This window comes from Vipera ursinii (genome assembly GCF_947247035.1).
Source record: "Vipera ursinii genome assembly, chromosome: 1".
NCBI classification, from domain to species: domain Eukaryota; kingdom Metazoa; phylum Chordata; class Lepidosauria; order Squamata; family Viperidae; genus Vipera; species Vipera ursinii.
The window spans coordinates 272826240-272840584 of record NC_139512.1 but is presented as its reverse complement, the minus strand read 5'-3'; the positions used below and the strand labels follow the sequence as shown (position 1 = coordinate 272840584).

Genomic DNA, 14345 nt, shown 5'->3' with positions numbered 1-14345 from the left:
TTGTTTTTCCATTTTATGAACAAGGGCCCATATTATTCCGCCAAATTTATTTGTGCTGAATATCTCACTGAATGGAAGAGCGAGAATCTTAATGTTTTACCTTAGTCCTATAAACATAAACTTCAATGTTTCATAACGAATTACCCCAAAATACTGTTTATTTGAGGCAGATCTGGAAGTCCAGGAGCATTATATATGTGCCCCTTCCGATGACCCTCTCTCTGAAAAAAAAGCCCTGAACAATAAGGAAGTTCACAGGATGCATTTCCCAAATTCTGTCAAACTAAGTTTTATTACAATTGCATTACCTATTCTGTTCAGCTCTTATTATATGGCAACGTGCAGCATGTTTATTCTCAACAAATAGAATGGGATGGCAACTCAAGCCAACGAAGATCATTATAATATACCTTTTAATCTGTATTAATTTATTACGGGCATTGCTATTTAATTACTTTTTAATTTTTGTATCTTGCTTTTTATTATGTATTGCCCTGTTCACCGCCCTGAGTCCTTCGGGAGAAGGGCGGTATACAAATTAAATTCATAAAATTAATAAATAAATAAATAAATAAATAAATAATAACTGATAAGACTCACTGTAAGAGACCAAACGTTGCATAATAAGCAAGTGGCAGAAGAGAGAGGCCAACTGCCACGCTTTCCTAAAAGCACTTTTTATAAAGTTTTTCTCCCCTCTCGGCCACCTGACGGACTAGAAACTTAAATCTGCCTACAGATGTCCCATCTGGAACCCTTACATTTCTAAGGCACATGGATTAACAGTGGAGCAGAGTTCAGGAAACTACGTATGCGCAACCTTCACAGCACATGCCATATAGCAGGGGTCTTCAAACTTGGCCCTTTTATGACTTGTGGACTTCAACTCCCAGAATTCCTCAGCCAGCTTTGCTGGCTGAGGAATTCTGGGAGTTGAAGTCCACAAGTCATAAAAGGGCCAAGTTTGAAGACCCCTGCCATATAGTCATTAAAGATCCCTAGACCCGTATATAGAAAGAAGAGCGGAACGCCAGGCGGCGAAGGAGAAATCCGACGAGAGGAGCAAAGAAAGCGAGGCTTGCGGGAGGGAGGCTCCGGGCGCTACTCCCACCGCCGGGCCTTGGCAGCGAAGCTATGCGGACACTGCCCTTCAAAACAGGCTTTTCCCGCAGCGAGAGACACGCCCGCCTGGCAGCGAACACAGCCCACAAAGCAGCCGTGAGCGGGAAAGTTCCCGCCGCCCCCGCTTTAAGTCTCCAGATGTTCCCTCAGTGACAGTTGGCTTTTTTTTTTTCCCCTTCCCCCCCCCTCCCCTCCCCAGCGCGCGAAAGGAATCCTAGCGGTCACTCCCTAGCAACGGCACGGGAGCTCAAGGGTGCGTGCCTGCGTCGGGTTTCAAGAATGGGAAGCACGCGCCCTGGCCCCTCCCTCTGCCTCCTCCCACTCTTTTCTTTCTTCCCCGAGCCGGGCGCGCACACATACTGCGGAGGTTGTGGATGAGCTCCGAGTGGCTCGTGCCTCCAGACTTCCAGGCCATCGTTCGACAGACTCTGCGGAGCAGGTAGAGAGCCGCCTTCAGTGCCGCGACTGCGCACAGGAGTTTCCCCAGGAAGGACACAACCTCTAGCGCCGACACAGGCGCCGCCTCCTCGCCTCCCGCAGCGGCGGCTGTCGCTGCGCGTCCGCCGGAGGGAGGGACTGCTCCCCCGCCTCCCCGCGCCCTCGACATTCTGAACGGCCGCCGCCGGGCAACCGCGACCGGTGTGCGCAGGCGCAGTTAACCGAATAAAGGGGGACACGGCGACTCAGGGAAGGAGAGGCTAGAGGTGCTGACTGAGGAGGAGGAGGAGGAGGAGGAGGAGGAGGAGGAGGGGTGGGTGGGTGGGTGGGTGGGTGGGGTCGTTGGGGGATAAGAAGATGTCTAAACGGAAACATGTGATTGAATTTATATAGAGAACTGAATAGCAGCTCGGAATGTGAAGTGGGAAGGTTCTTGGAGTGGGGCTGCAAGTTTGCAAAAATGCTTTTCAAACACTTGAAATATAGGCCGATCCTAGGATTAAACGCTGCTTGCAGGTATGCAAACAGCCATATGCATCTTATGTGTGCACTAAAGCAGTGCACCTGCTTTGCATAAATAGCAGTGGGCTGAGTTCACACTACGCATAGTCTTGGCTCAGTGTGTTGTGTGGACCTGTGTGGGTGGCTGGCTGAAGGTGTGCAAACCCAGGTAATTATGCATGTCAGCTGAACATGGGTGGTGTAAATCATTAATACAAAGGAATACTGTACTCACACCTCATGGCCGGATCATAGCTGCTTCTCAAATTAATGCTGACCCGGGCATTTTTGTCTCAGAATGATCACTTTTCCCATTCTTCTGCCTGTTGTATTTATTTCACCTCTACTTACAAAGTACAAGGACTGAATGAAAAACAATGAATCCAGTGTTGTCAATTGCCATAAAAAGTATTGACGTGTTGTTTTATTTTGGTTGTTGGGAAGTAGTTTTGTGAAAATGTTGGGTTGCTGTTTGTGAAATGGAAGGCTATGACAAGTACTCAAGCAGTTTTAAGCAATGTGTCATGACTGGATTTTTGACTGCTAAAGAAGACCCTTCCATTGAAAATCACTACTAAAAGCAGGTTCTTTATGGTGGTGATTATGTTACTGTGGCCAAAAAATATAAATATAAATATGGTGAACAGAAAGAGCTGATTTTTATGATCAAAAATGAAGTGAATGATCTGCAATAACATCATCAAGTTGAACTGATGGAGGACATCTAGATTACTCAAAAAGACATGCTATCAATTTTGGCATTTCACAGGAATATGTGAGCCACATTAATTGGTGTTCTTCAATGTAAGCAGTATAGTTGTGCGCACAGGGACAATGACAAAATGCTTTATTAAGCCATTTTAAGATTTTCAAACATTATTTTGTACATCTTTGTATACAAGTATTTGTGTATCTTTTTTAAAAGTCATATTAGCAAGGCTATATTTAATAACATTTTGAAGGCCCCATTTTTTGGAGGATGACTTGTTTTTAAATAGTTCTAAATAGTCTTATATCTTTGATTTGTAAATATTTAAAATTTCTGTGTAAGTCACTCCATCAGGATGTGTTTTATATTCTAATGAGATTCAAGTAACATAAACCTGATATTGTTTTCCATGCCATAGGAATTAAATGACATTAATCTCATCAGACAATACCTATAACTCATAAACGTGTAATGCAGTATTATTCTTAATGGAGTTATAACTTTTTTCTCATATTTCAATCCTGTGTATATTTTGAAAGTAGTACCAATTAGCAAAATAGACTTGCAGTTAACCAATAGAAGCGTTTGCCATGATATGAATTTTAGTAGTTTTGCTCCACAGAATCAGACTTCACACTGAAAGCTTAGGTTTATGTAGAGGCTGGAGTTTTACAAAATGCATTGTAGAGAGTAATTTTATAAACTTAATTTTTGAATAATAATTTGAAGCAGTCATGGAGTATATGCTTGGTATTCTGAAGCTTACAGATTTAATATTGGTGTCTCTGATTAAATGAGCTGAGTAAGTGCAATCTGAGACATTGGAAAGCCACTGTCACTCAGGCAATATGAAGAAATAAAATGGGAAGTCATATAATTCCCAACCCACTCCAGATGGTTAAGCCAGTCATTATGTCTCAGGTTTATCTACTTCCAAGGGAATGTTGTGAGAGTGCAGTACAAATTCCTCTGCCTTGGGAGAGAAGCATAATAAAATATTCATAAAATCTAATTGTATAAATTAAATGCAATCTTATTCAAGGATGCAAATAACTTATTGGTTATTTTATTGAATTAAGTATGACATTTGTCTTCAGTGTTACTTCATTCTGCTGTAGCATTAAATTTCATAATATGCTTCATGCTCTTTCAGAATTGTGGAACTGTTCTATAAACTGTCTACCTTTAGAAAAGTTTGTCGAGTTAAACTCAGCTCCTATGATTTCATGGATGTGTCCTTGTAATTTGCTTAGCAACAATATGGAAATTGTCATAGCTGCTTTTGGAGAATTTTTAAAATTTTCCTATTAAATATTCAGCATTGCTCCCCTGCAAGTATAACCCTGCTCGTCTTTTTGAGACCAGGAAAAGACAGCCAGGTGTACATTCCTACAAACTGGAAACCTAAATGAGAAAAGCAGAACTGTTTCAAAAATAACCTGGCACAGTTTTTGAATATGTACATGAATTCTCCAGGAATTGAGCTGGATTCAAGAGAGATGTCTTTTAAAAGGAATTTTAGGGAAAAACTTGAAATAGTTTAATCAGCAGAAGCATATGTGCTTGATTCAGCAACAAGTGTATTTAAATTCAATGAGGCTCATGTTGTCTGCCTCCTTCAAACCGGTTCGCTTATGATGCACACCACTGTAATGAGACTTCAATTCCCCAAATTCTCATCCAGCCATTTAAACCTGTTGTTTAGAAATTCTGGAGGCTGTAGTCCAGGGGTCTTCAAACTTGGCCCTTTTATGACTTGTGGACTTCAACTCCCAGAATTCCTCAGCCAGTGTGCCCGGCTGAGGAATTCTGGGAGTTGAAGTCCACAATTCATAAAAGGGCCAAGTTTGAAGACCACTGCTGTAGTCTCTATTCTGCCAGATTGAAAAATACATTGATAGCCACTGAATGTATTCACTGCAGGCTCCAATAACGCAATGCAGAACTGTGCATATTGTATATAGATGCGAAACCGTGTACATTCAGTAAGACTTACTCCTTAATAATTAAGTTTAGAACTTATAGCTTAATGACGTCGGTTTTTCCATATTATATCTTTTCAAAGTTACTCGTGCATAGCGACATTGCGAGATGTAGTGCAGAATGTCACTCCTCCTAAATCGCGCTGAGACAAATATTTAATCTCTCCGTTAGATACTCTTGGATATTCCAGGAGAGACGCATCCTACTCGCGATAGCATCGGAATCCTCATTCGTACAGAAATGGCTGTTCTTTAGGCGCAGGTACAGCGCTTTTTGTCCTCTTTCGGATGCCGTCTCCCGTGACGTTTGTGAACCAATCAAGAATGTGGGTTTGAAAAAGCCTGCGAAGTGATCTTCCTGCGCGGGAATGAGGGTTTCTCCCCGAACATGGAGGACGTAGTGGGCAAGTATGTATCGCAGAAAATCAGTAAGACCCGCTGGCGACCCGTATCTGCCACTGCCTTGCAGGCTCCCGAGATTTTCGCCACCGGCTCGTGGGACAATGAGGTAACTCGGACGCCTCCTGACCGTCGTTCCTCCTTCCTCGGGTCTTTCGACTTCCCCCCCCCATAACCATTTTTCTGTGCCCTCCAACTGTCATGATCGCGAAAACGTGGTGCGTTTGCTTTTTATCGATGTGGAGTATTCCTGAACCATGGTCGTGACTTCCCCCTAGTCCAGGGCTAGGCAACCTCGGCTCTTTTATGACTCATGGACTTCAACTTCCAGAATTCCTGAGCCAGCATAGCTGGCTCGGGAATTCTGGGAGTTGAAGTCCATGAGTCATAAAAGAGCTGAGGTTGCCTATCCCTGCCCTAGTCGTTCAGTTTAATCCTAAAACTAACCCCTATTAGTTTGTGCAGTACTGTTTTTGTCGTTGGTGAACATTTGTTTTGCTTTGGTGAAGCACCACGTGGCTAAGATTAAGAGTGCTTAGTAATGTTAAGCTTAAATGCTATTGCATTCTTTTTAATTTTGCCTCAGAAATTGTCAACTGAACTAAATTATTCCAATCTTACTGAAACTTAAATAGGGGTAGACTGGAGATAACGGAAGGCCGAATGAATACTAATTAATATCTGCCTTTACTTTAGAAATATAGCACAAAACTATTTTCAGAGATACAGATATTTCTGAAAATTTTTATAGAGCATCTTAATTGACTGGGTATGCAACATAAAACATCTCAGTAATCCTTTATTTAAATATACAACAAAAGATATAGTACTTTGTATGCATCATTATCTTAGGTACTTTTCTAGATTATTTGAAAATGAGAAAATAGCAAGGCCACTGTAGAATAGCAGTGAAAGCATTGGACTCAGAGTGGGGAGATCCTGTCTATCTTGTCTGATATAACTTGTTCTACATCTGACATTTGTTCCATAACATCTTTTAGACATATAGTCTATACATAGAAGCAGATGTTATAAGTGATGTTGTTGATATTGTGGCTATTACCGATATTTTCTGATAGTATCCACAGCCATAGAAACTCACCTGGTGGCTTTGGTGCTCTCCTTTCTCTCAGCCCAACTTACTTCCCTGGATTGTCATTATGGGAAAAATAGAAAATAGGAAGTAAAATAGGGTACTTTGAGCTCCTATACAAAAGATATATAAATCTAATAAAGTACAAAATAGTAATTTAATAAGTGATGAAGACACATTGTTTTATTAACATTGTACAAGAATATATATTTCTTATAATTTTACAGGAAAATAAGGTTTCCGTTTGGTCTGTTGGAGATTTTGCAGGCTTGGTCCCAAATGGTGAATATCATGGAGAACCACATTTGCTTTGTGATATCCAACATAGTGGCGATGTTATGGATATGCAGGTAAAAATTGTATAAGACGTGCATTATCTTAGCTTTAGAACAGACATGTCAAACACAAGGCCCGGAGGCCAGATGCGGCCCGCGAAGTGGTTTCATGCGGCCCGCGAAGCCATCCTGGAAACAGTGAGGGAACGGCCCCCACTGCCTTGGCCCTGGCCCTGAGACCCTCCTTCTGCCAGAGACCCTCAGATCTGTCCCACTCCTGCCCAGGCCCCCATAGGCACTCTTGATGCGAACAATGTAGAGCTGGCCACGCCCACCCAGTAGGCCATACGCATTGTAGCCACGCCCACCCAGTAGACCACGCCCACCCTGGCCATACCCACCCGGCCCCCTGAGGGCAACCGCAATGCTGATGCGGCCCTCAATGAAATTGAGTTTGACACCCCTGCTTTAGAAGCTTCAAGATATTACTGTTGCAGCCATATGAAAGCAGATTTCCAAATTGTTTTTTGGCATTGTGATATATACACTCTCACATAAAAATGCAAACATTTATTACCAAGCTAAATGTTTTTTTCACTACAGATAAAATCATTTATTGTGCTAACAGATTTCCTCTCCTTAGTTTTTGGATCAGGAGAGAATTGTTGCTGCTTCATCTACTGGGAGTGTGACCATTTTCCGGCATCATCAAAATAATCAGGTAAATGGTATTTGTTTTCATTATCAAACAAATGGCAAAAAGGCTACTTACACAAGAAAACTTGAATTTAAATCAGATAAGCCACTATCTGAACTGTGAAACTAGATCTTTCCTCCTTGCCCTCTTTGGCGAAATACATTGTTCAAAAACTGTTAAGAAATTCTGTCTTTCACAGCTTTATTTTGTATATTCATTTATTTTGCAGTTCATTAGTTCATTGGAAGCATTGTGGAAGCAAAACTGAATTTCTGTCTAGAAAAATTGGGTAGTCTGGTATCGTATGCTTCCATGAAGCTATTTTTTTTCTACAATGAAGTTTTCCCGTTTTTGAAATTTGCTGCATGCAACATTTATTTACTTAAATCCATAGCCAGGTTGTTCTGAATCCTGAAAGAATAATATAGAGATATAAAATTTTTAATTGGGCCATCTTAATATCACTCTAAAAAAGCAAGGGTGAATATAAACTTTTGCAGTTGGTCCCACTGTATATAAAAAGGTAAGGCTCTTGAGTTGACTACATAGACATATTTTCTACCACTGATAGAAATTGAGTTACAGTTTATTGTAATTACAGTCTTTTTGTGTGTGGGGGGGGTTTAGTTCCTTGTCTTGCCCACAGCCTTGGGATTTCAAGATGTCTAGAATTGAGTTGTGCAACACTTATTTTGCTAATAGTAGGTTGCCAAGATATTTTCACAATAATGAGTCTAAGTACACAGTCTGAAATAGTTACTAGAAAAAAAGAATTCTGGCTTTGCATATGTCTATTAACCCAAGCAGAATAATTGAGAACTACATAGTGAAAATCATTATTGTAGTTGTGAAAAGGCAATAAATGTCCCATACATATTATATTTCATATAATATACATATTTTTATAAATCTTAGATTCTATAATTTCAAATATTGCAGTTTTATTTTCTATTAATTTGTATATAATATATAACGTGCTTAAGTCTAGACTGAAGTAGTACTTTGCTTCAAGCAACCTTGTAATTGAACATTTTGTGCAATTAATGGATAGTTTTTTTTTCTAATATTTTAGACTCTTTCCATAAATCAGAAATGGGAACAAGCACATTATTATGATCACTCCTGGGGAAGTGCATCATGCACTGGGATCATTTGCAATATCCCTGAAATTTTTAGTATTGGAGAAGATGGTAGGATAAACATGTTCACCACTGACCGTAAGGAAGCTGTACGTACTATAGGTAGGAAGATAAGACTAATTTTATTTTATTTATTTTATTTATTTTAATTCCATTTATATCCCGCCCTTCTCCGAAGACTCAGGGTGGCTTACAAACTTAGCAGTAGCCTTCATTCTATGTATATGCCTGCTTATTAGGGCTTTCACACACCCCCAAGCGGCATTATTACAAAGTCAGCTTAATTGCCCCCAACAATCTGGGTCCTCATTTTACCTACCTCGGAAGGATGGAAGGCTGAGTCAACCTTGAGCCTGGTGGGACTCGAACCTGCACTAATTGCAGGCAGCTGGTGTTACTTAAGGAGGCATTAGCCCGCTGCTCCACCAAGGCTCTTATGATGAAGGCGGAAATATATGCCAACATATTGCTATAAGGTATCTTACACGTTTTTCTAGAAGGCTTAGAATAGAGAAAGTATCAGTTTACTTGCTTACTCTTTTAGCAGGAATTCAATTTTCACTTTATAAATTTAGAAACCAAAGGGTTATTTTATTGGGATAACAATTGCCATAGCACTTAAAATACATGAGAATTTTACTAAATGGAATGATCTGTGGCACATTTCCAAGTAATTATATGGCAACAGCTTCCATGAATAGAACTTCAGCTGATCTGCTGCTTCCACGTAAATTTCAAATAATTCTGTACTAGTGATCACTAGATTCTAAATCTCTTTTCCTGTGGAAAATAGTTTTCTGTTGTTTCAGTCTTGTATTCTGATTGGACAGAAAATATTTTATCTCCAACCTTCATACAGCAGAATACTGTATAATTGCATTTATGTAGATTATATGGAAAGAATATACCAATACTTTAAAATTTTGTGAAATGCTGTTATTGGCATTGCAAAGCTAGTATTTGCAGTATGCAGAAATTTTGAAGGTAGCATTGTTTTCTCAACTGAGCAATTACTGTAATATTGTGATTTATTGGAAAGAGTGCAGTGTAATGTACACTTTAAAGGGTTTGCTCTTAGTTTAGGGCAGTTGATTTCTACCTGAATCCTTTGTTGCATTAAAATTCACATGTATAGTTGGTGCAAGAGAGATGGAGATAGTACTCAAATTTGAGACAATGTAATGCTGTACTTGCTAAGCAATTTTATTCTGTAATATGGCTGTGTCGCCAAATCTTGATAATTTTTTTAAAGAGGCATTGTTAAGTATGAATATTTATTTTAATTTCTCATAGATAATGCTGACAGCAGTACACTCCAAGCAGTGACCCAACTTCGCACAACAGAGATTCTGACAGTCAATTCTATTGGTCAGCTAAAAATATGGGACTTCAGGCAGCAAGGAAATGAACCTTCACAAATATTTTCAATGTAAGCATTTTGCTTTCATATAAAAAGCTTTGATGAAGCCAAAGTTGTACGATAGGGATGTGCAAAATGCCTGAAGAGCTGATATTAGGCAGTCTATTCCAACTAAATATATGTTTTGGAGTTTTCCAGATGCAAAATGAAATAGGACTGTTTTAATCTGGGTAAGATTTGTTTACATCAGAGTGAGAAAAAGACTAGGTCATCAGATTTGGCTTTGGGGAAGTGAAGGAGAGAAAGGAAGGCACTGGTAAGATCAGGCATATACTGCGAGCCTCTTCCTTGCTGTCACAATAAGGAAAAGGGGTACAGACCACGCCACTGGCAGCCCAGGAGACGAGCGCAGAGGAAAACACTGGGAAAATCTGCAGGCTCTGGAGATATGCCAGATTGAAAGCTCTCAAGGGGTGGTTCAGACCAATTTGCCTGTTTAAAACTACTCTGGGATCCTTCTGGATTTTACTTCACTAAAACTCAGAACAACAAAAACCTGGTTTTATTCCTGCTAAAATGTGGCAGTCTGAAACTTTTCAGCAGAAATTTTGATGGCATGACAGTTTGTAGATACTTCCAGAGTTTCAAATAGTGTTTTGACTACAAACTTTGTGATTTCTTAAAATGTTTTTCCTATGCAGGACAGGGGAAAGAGTACCACTACATTGTGTCGATAGGCATCCCAATCAACAACATATTGTTGCTACAGGTAGTCAAGATGGAATGTTGAGTATTTGGGATGTAAGACAAGGCAGCATGCCAGTTTCCTTACTAAATGCTCATGAAGCAGAATGTAAGTACCTAAGCAAACAAGATAACTATTCTAAAGTAGTAGTAACAACTAGGGGAACAATCTTTCATCATATTGACACACCAACAGTGCTTGGGGAAAAAATCACACACACACACACAATAATGATTAAAAGATGAGTGTGAGCAGGATACGCGGCAGAGAGGTGGGATCTACTATTAGTCCATTAGGGCCCAGGCCAAATGGCAGAGCCAGGTTTTCATGCTCTTACGGAAGATCAACAGGGTGAGTATAGATCTGGGGGCAAGATGTTCCAAAGAGCCACCACCATAGCAGAGAAAGCTCTTCTCCTGGACTCTTTTATCAGCCAGAAATCCTTGACCAAAGGGACCCGCAGCATGCCTCCTCTGCTAACATGGGTGGGGCATTGGGATGAGATGTTTCCTCAAGTAATCTGGACATGCCATGCAGGGCTTTAAAAGTAACAACCCATACCTTGAATTGCACTTGGAAGCAAACTGGTAGCCAGTGCAGTTCACAGAACAGTGGTGTAACATGAGTCACTCTAGGGGCCCCAAAGACTACGCACGCTGTTGCACTTTGCACAAGTTAAAGCTTCAAAATGCTCTTCAGGGTAGCTCCATGTGAAGCACATTGCAATAGTCCAAGAATTAGATGACCAGGGCTTCAATGACTGAGTGCAGGGACCCCTGAACCAGGAAAGGCCACAACTGGTGCACAACCCAAAGTTGTGCAAAGACTCTCCTAGCTGCGACTGCCATCTGCTCTTTGAACAGGAGTCATGAGTCCAGGAGAACCCCCAAGGTGCAAACAGGGTCAGTCTGGGGTAGTATGACCCCTATCCTGAACTGAATATGTCGAAGTCCTGGATCTTGAAGCTTCGTGCACCCAAAACTATTCTGTTTTGCCAGGGCTCACCATGGACCATGGTATCCTTTTTACTATGGTCCATAGTACTGAAGGCTGCCAAGAGTTTAAGGAGAGCAAGGATGCACTACCTCCATTCCACTTGCTACTCTCTCCCCATTAGTGTGACCAATGCTGTTTCTGTTGTTTCTTAAGCTTTTCCCAGGAAAGCCCAAGTGAATAGTGTATATACTGGGCAGAATCCACTGGATGAAAAAGTCAGTAAAAAAAGTGGGATTCCAGATTTAATCAGATTATGGCTACGTTCACAAATGTGCTTTGATGGCTTACTTGGAATTGAAAGGTTGTAAAAAAAAGCGCTGATTTAGTTGGCATAGTGACATGAATCATGATTTTTTTAACCCAGCTAAATGTGGTTTATTTAATAATCTGCTAAGACTAAACCAAACAATATCATCTGGAAGTAATTACTATTCTTAGTCTAAAGCAGGGGTCCCCAACTTCCTGGGCCACAGTTGAATAGCTTGTTCTGTAGCTCTGTAGCTTGTTAGGAACCGGTCCATGCAAGCAGAGGGCAAGCAAGCAAAGCTTCATCTGCTCATATGCGGGATCTAGATTGTGTCTTAAACTGTTTCTCCCCCCCCCCCCCCGGGGTCTCTTGCGCCAGAAAGGTTGGGGACTGCTGGCCTGTAGGATAAGCATTAAACAATTTCAAGATGTCCTGTGCTAACATAGAATGTAGGAATATGCTAATAGAAGGCACTGACTGATAATTTCTTGGGTGTTTCATGTATTACTAGTTTGCCATTCTGTACAAAATTAATTTTTAAACATTTGCTATCGTGAGGTTGAAATGTAAGTAACTTTTTTAGAATGTTCTATCTTTGCATATTATATTTGCCGTGTATTTACTTTTACAGTATGGGAAGTACACTTTCATCCTTCCAATCCTGATCATTTGTTCACTTGTTCAGAAGATGGATCTTTGTGGCATTGGGATGCTTCCTCTGATGTGACTGAAAGAAAATCTTTTCTTCATACAGGTAAGATTTATCCAAACTTTTGATTGACTAAATAAGTATTTCATGCTACTAGCAGACTAGGATAGAAATAGCAACTTTTCTGGTGTTGTTGCACAATATTTCTATAGTTAACTTTAACATTTCTTGTATTTCTAATGTAAAATGCTTTCATGTACTGTACAGTGTTTTTCCATGCTGGCCACATTCAACACTTCAGATTTCTGCAAGTGGAGAATAGAGGAAATGGGCATAAATATTAAAATAATTGCTTTTGGATTAATAATTAGAACAGATGTGAGAGATTCAGATTCAAAGGGCAAATGTAATTTGAAATGTGCAGAAACAGCATCTGTTGCGAACATCTTTTGTATCTTTTCCTGCAATTGTGCACCAATTGTGTATGTGTAGTTTAACAAAGAGAAGGGTGAGGGGTGACATGATAGCAGTGTTCCAATATCTCGGGCTGCCACAAAGAAGAGGGAGTCAAACTATTCTCCAAAGCACCTGAAAGCAGGACAAGAAGCAATGGATGGAAACTAGTCAAGGAGAGAAGCAACCTAGAACTAAGGAGAAACTTCCTGACAGTTAGAACAATTAACCAATGGAACAACCTGCCTCCAGAAGTGGTGAATGCTCCAACACTGGAAGTTTTTAAGAAGAGACTGGACAGCCATTTGCCTGAAATGGTATAGGGTTTCCAGCCTGAGCAGGGGGTTGGACTAGATGATCTCCAAGGTCTCTTCCAAATAATAATAATAATTGTGTAAATCAAGATGAGGCTGCTTTAAAATGCTATATGCACACCTTGTGCCAAATCACATTTTGCAAGGAGCCCTGGTGGTGCAGTGGTTAAATGCAGTATTGCAAGCAAATTCTGCCCACAGCCTGGAGTTCGATTCTAATAGGTTTCAAGGTTGATTCAGCCTTCCATCCTTCTGAGGTGGGTAAAATGAGAACCCATATTGTTGGGAACAATATGCTGACATTATATACCACGCAGAGAGTGCTGTAAAGCACTATGGGGTGGTATATATGTCTAAGTGCTATTGCTAGTGCTATTTTAGCCTTCAAGTCCAGATATCTACATAGTTTTAATAATAGCCTAACTTGAAATGAAAAGGCAGTGAAAGTGATTGAAATTATTCTAGAGCAGAAAACTAAACTATTTTTTGACAAACAGCAAAGCCAAGTATTTTAACAATATTTAACAATACATTTACCTTACATTTAAATAATTCCCATTTTTTTACTTGAAGATAACATTTATTTCTGTGTTTTATTTTAGGTGGAAGAAGTACTTCATTTCTACCTCATTCTACAGCTAATCAGTCCATAATTAGTGCGTGGTTAAACAATGATCCTACTAAAGATCGCATTGAGATTACAAATTTAAGTTCAAATTCAACTTTATCAATAAACAGTTTAGATGTGTTAGGATCATTTCTTGTGTATGGAACTGACACAGAATCTATTTATGTTAAGAAGGACCTCTTTGTATAGCGTTATTTTTCCCAAAACAATGTTATTCTGTAAATTTAGAATTTTTTTTCCTAAAAATTGTAATCAATAACATTCTCTAGAATCATAAACTAGGGTCATAATTTGGAATACAACTGAACATAATTCATGTTACAGATTAAGCTTTTTAACAATACATTTCTGTAATTCTGTAATACATTTACATTAAAAATTTCCATTTATGCATTATTGTAATTTGTAATTACACTGTCTTTTTCAGTATTATTTCAACTATTCTCTAATAAAGATTAATTGCAAGTTCTTTAGTACTCATACTAAGATATTAACAAACTGGCTTGTAGAAGTATTTCCCTTGTGATCTTTTGTGACGCTGAAGGTTGAATTTTTATTTGAAAGATTTCTCATTGATACTTGAATAAACTGTTGAGAA

The 14345-nt window shown here is 39.7% G+C and overlaps 2 protein-coding genes across 3 annotated transcripts in view; one reads left to right on the top strand and one right to left on the bottom strand.

Annotated features, from left to right (window-relative positions):
- The window catches only part of PCMT1 (protein-L-isoaspartate (D-aspartate) O-methyltransferase), a 24482-nt gene extending 22735 nt beyond the window's left edge, over positions 1–1747 (bottom strand). Inside the window, exon 1 of the mRNA XM_083348852.1 lies at positions 1483–1747. Coding sequence (XP_083204978.1) covers positions 1483–1729 — 247 coding nt within the window. The 5' untranslated portion in view covers positions 1730–1747. The remainder of the gene's footprint in view (positions 1–1482) is intronic.
- On the top strand, positions 1465–14345 carry NUP43 (nucleoporin 43). 2 transcript variants are annotated; one of them, XM_083348850.1, is made up of 9 exons: positions 1465–1561; positions 4925–5260; positions 6472–6594; positions 7163–7240; positions 8289–8457; positions 9649–9784; positions 10417–10568; positions 12335–12457; positions 13722–14345. In XM_083348850.1, the coding sequence occupies exons 2-9, from the start codon at positions 5141–5143 to the stop codon at positions 13934–13936; spliced, it is 1116 nt and encodes a 371-aa protein (XP_083204976.1). In that variant the 5' UTR covers positions 1465–1561; positions 4925–5140; the 3' UTR covers positions 13937–14345. The 2 variants fall into 2 exon arrangements, with proteins under 2 accessions (XP_083204976.1, XP_083204977.1); XM_083348851.1 differs by lacking the exon at positions 1465–1561 and adding an exon at positions 1670–1826.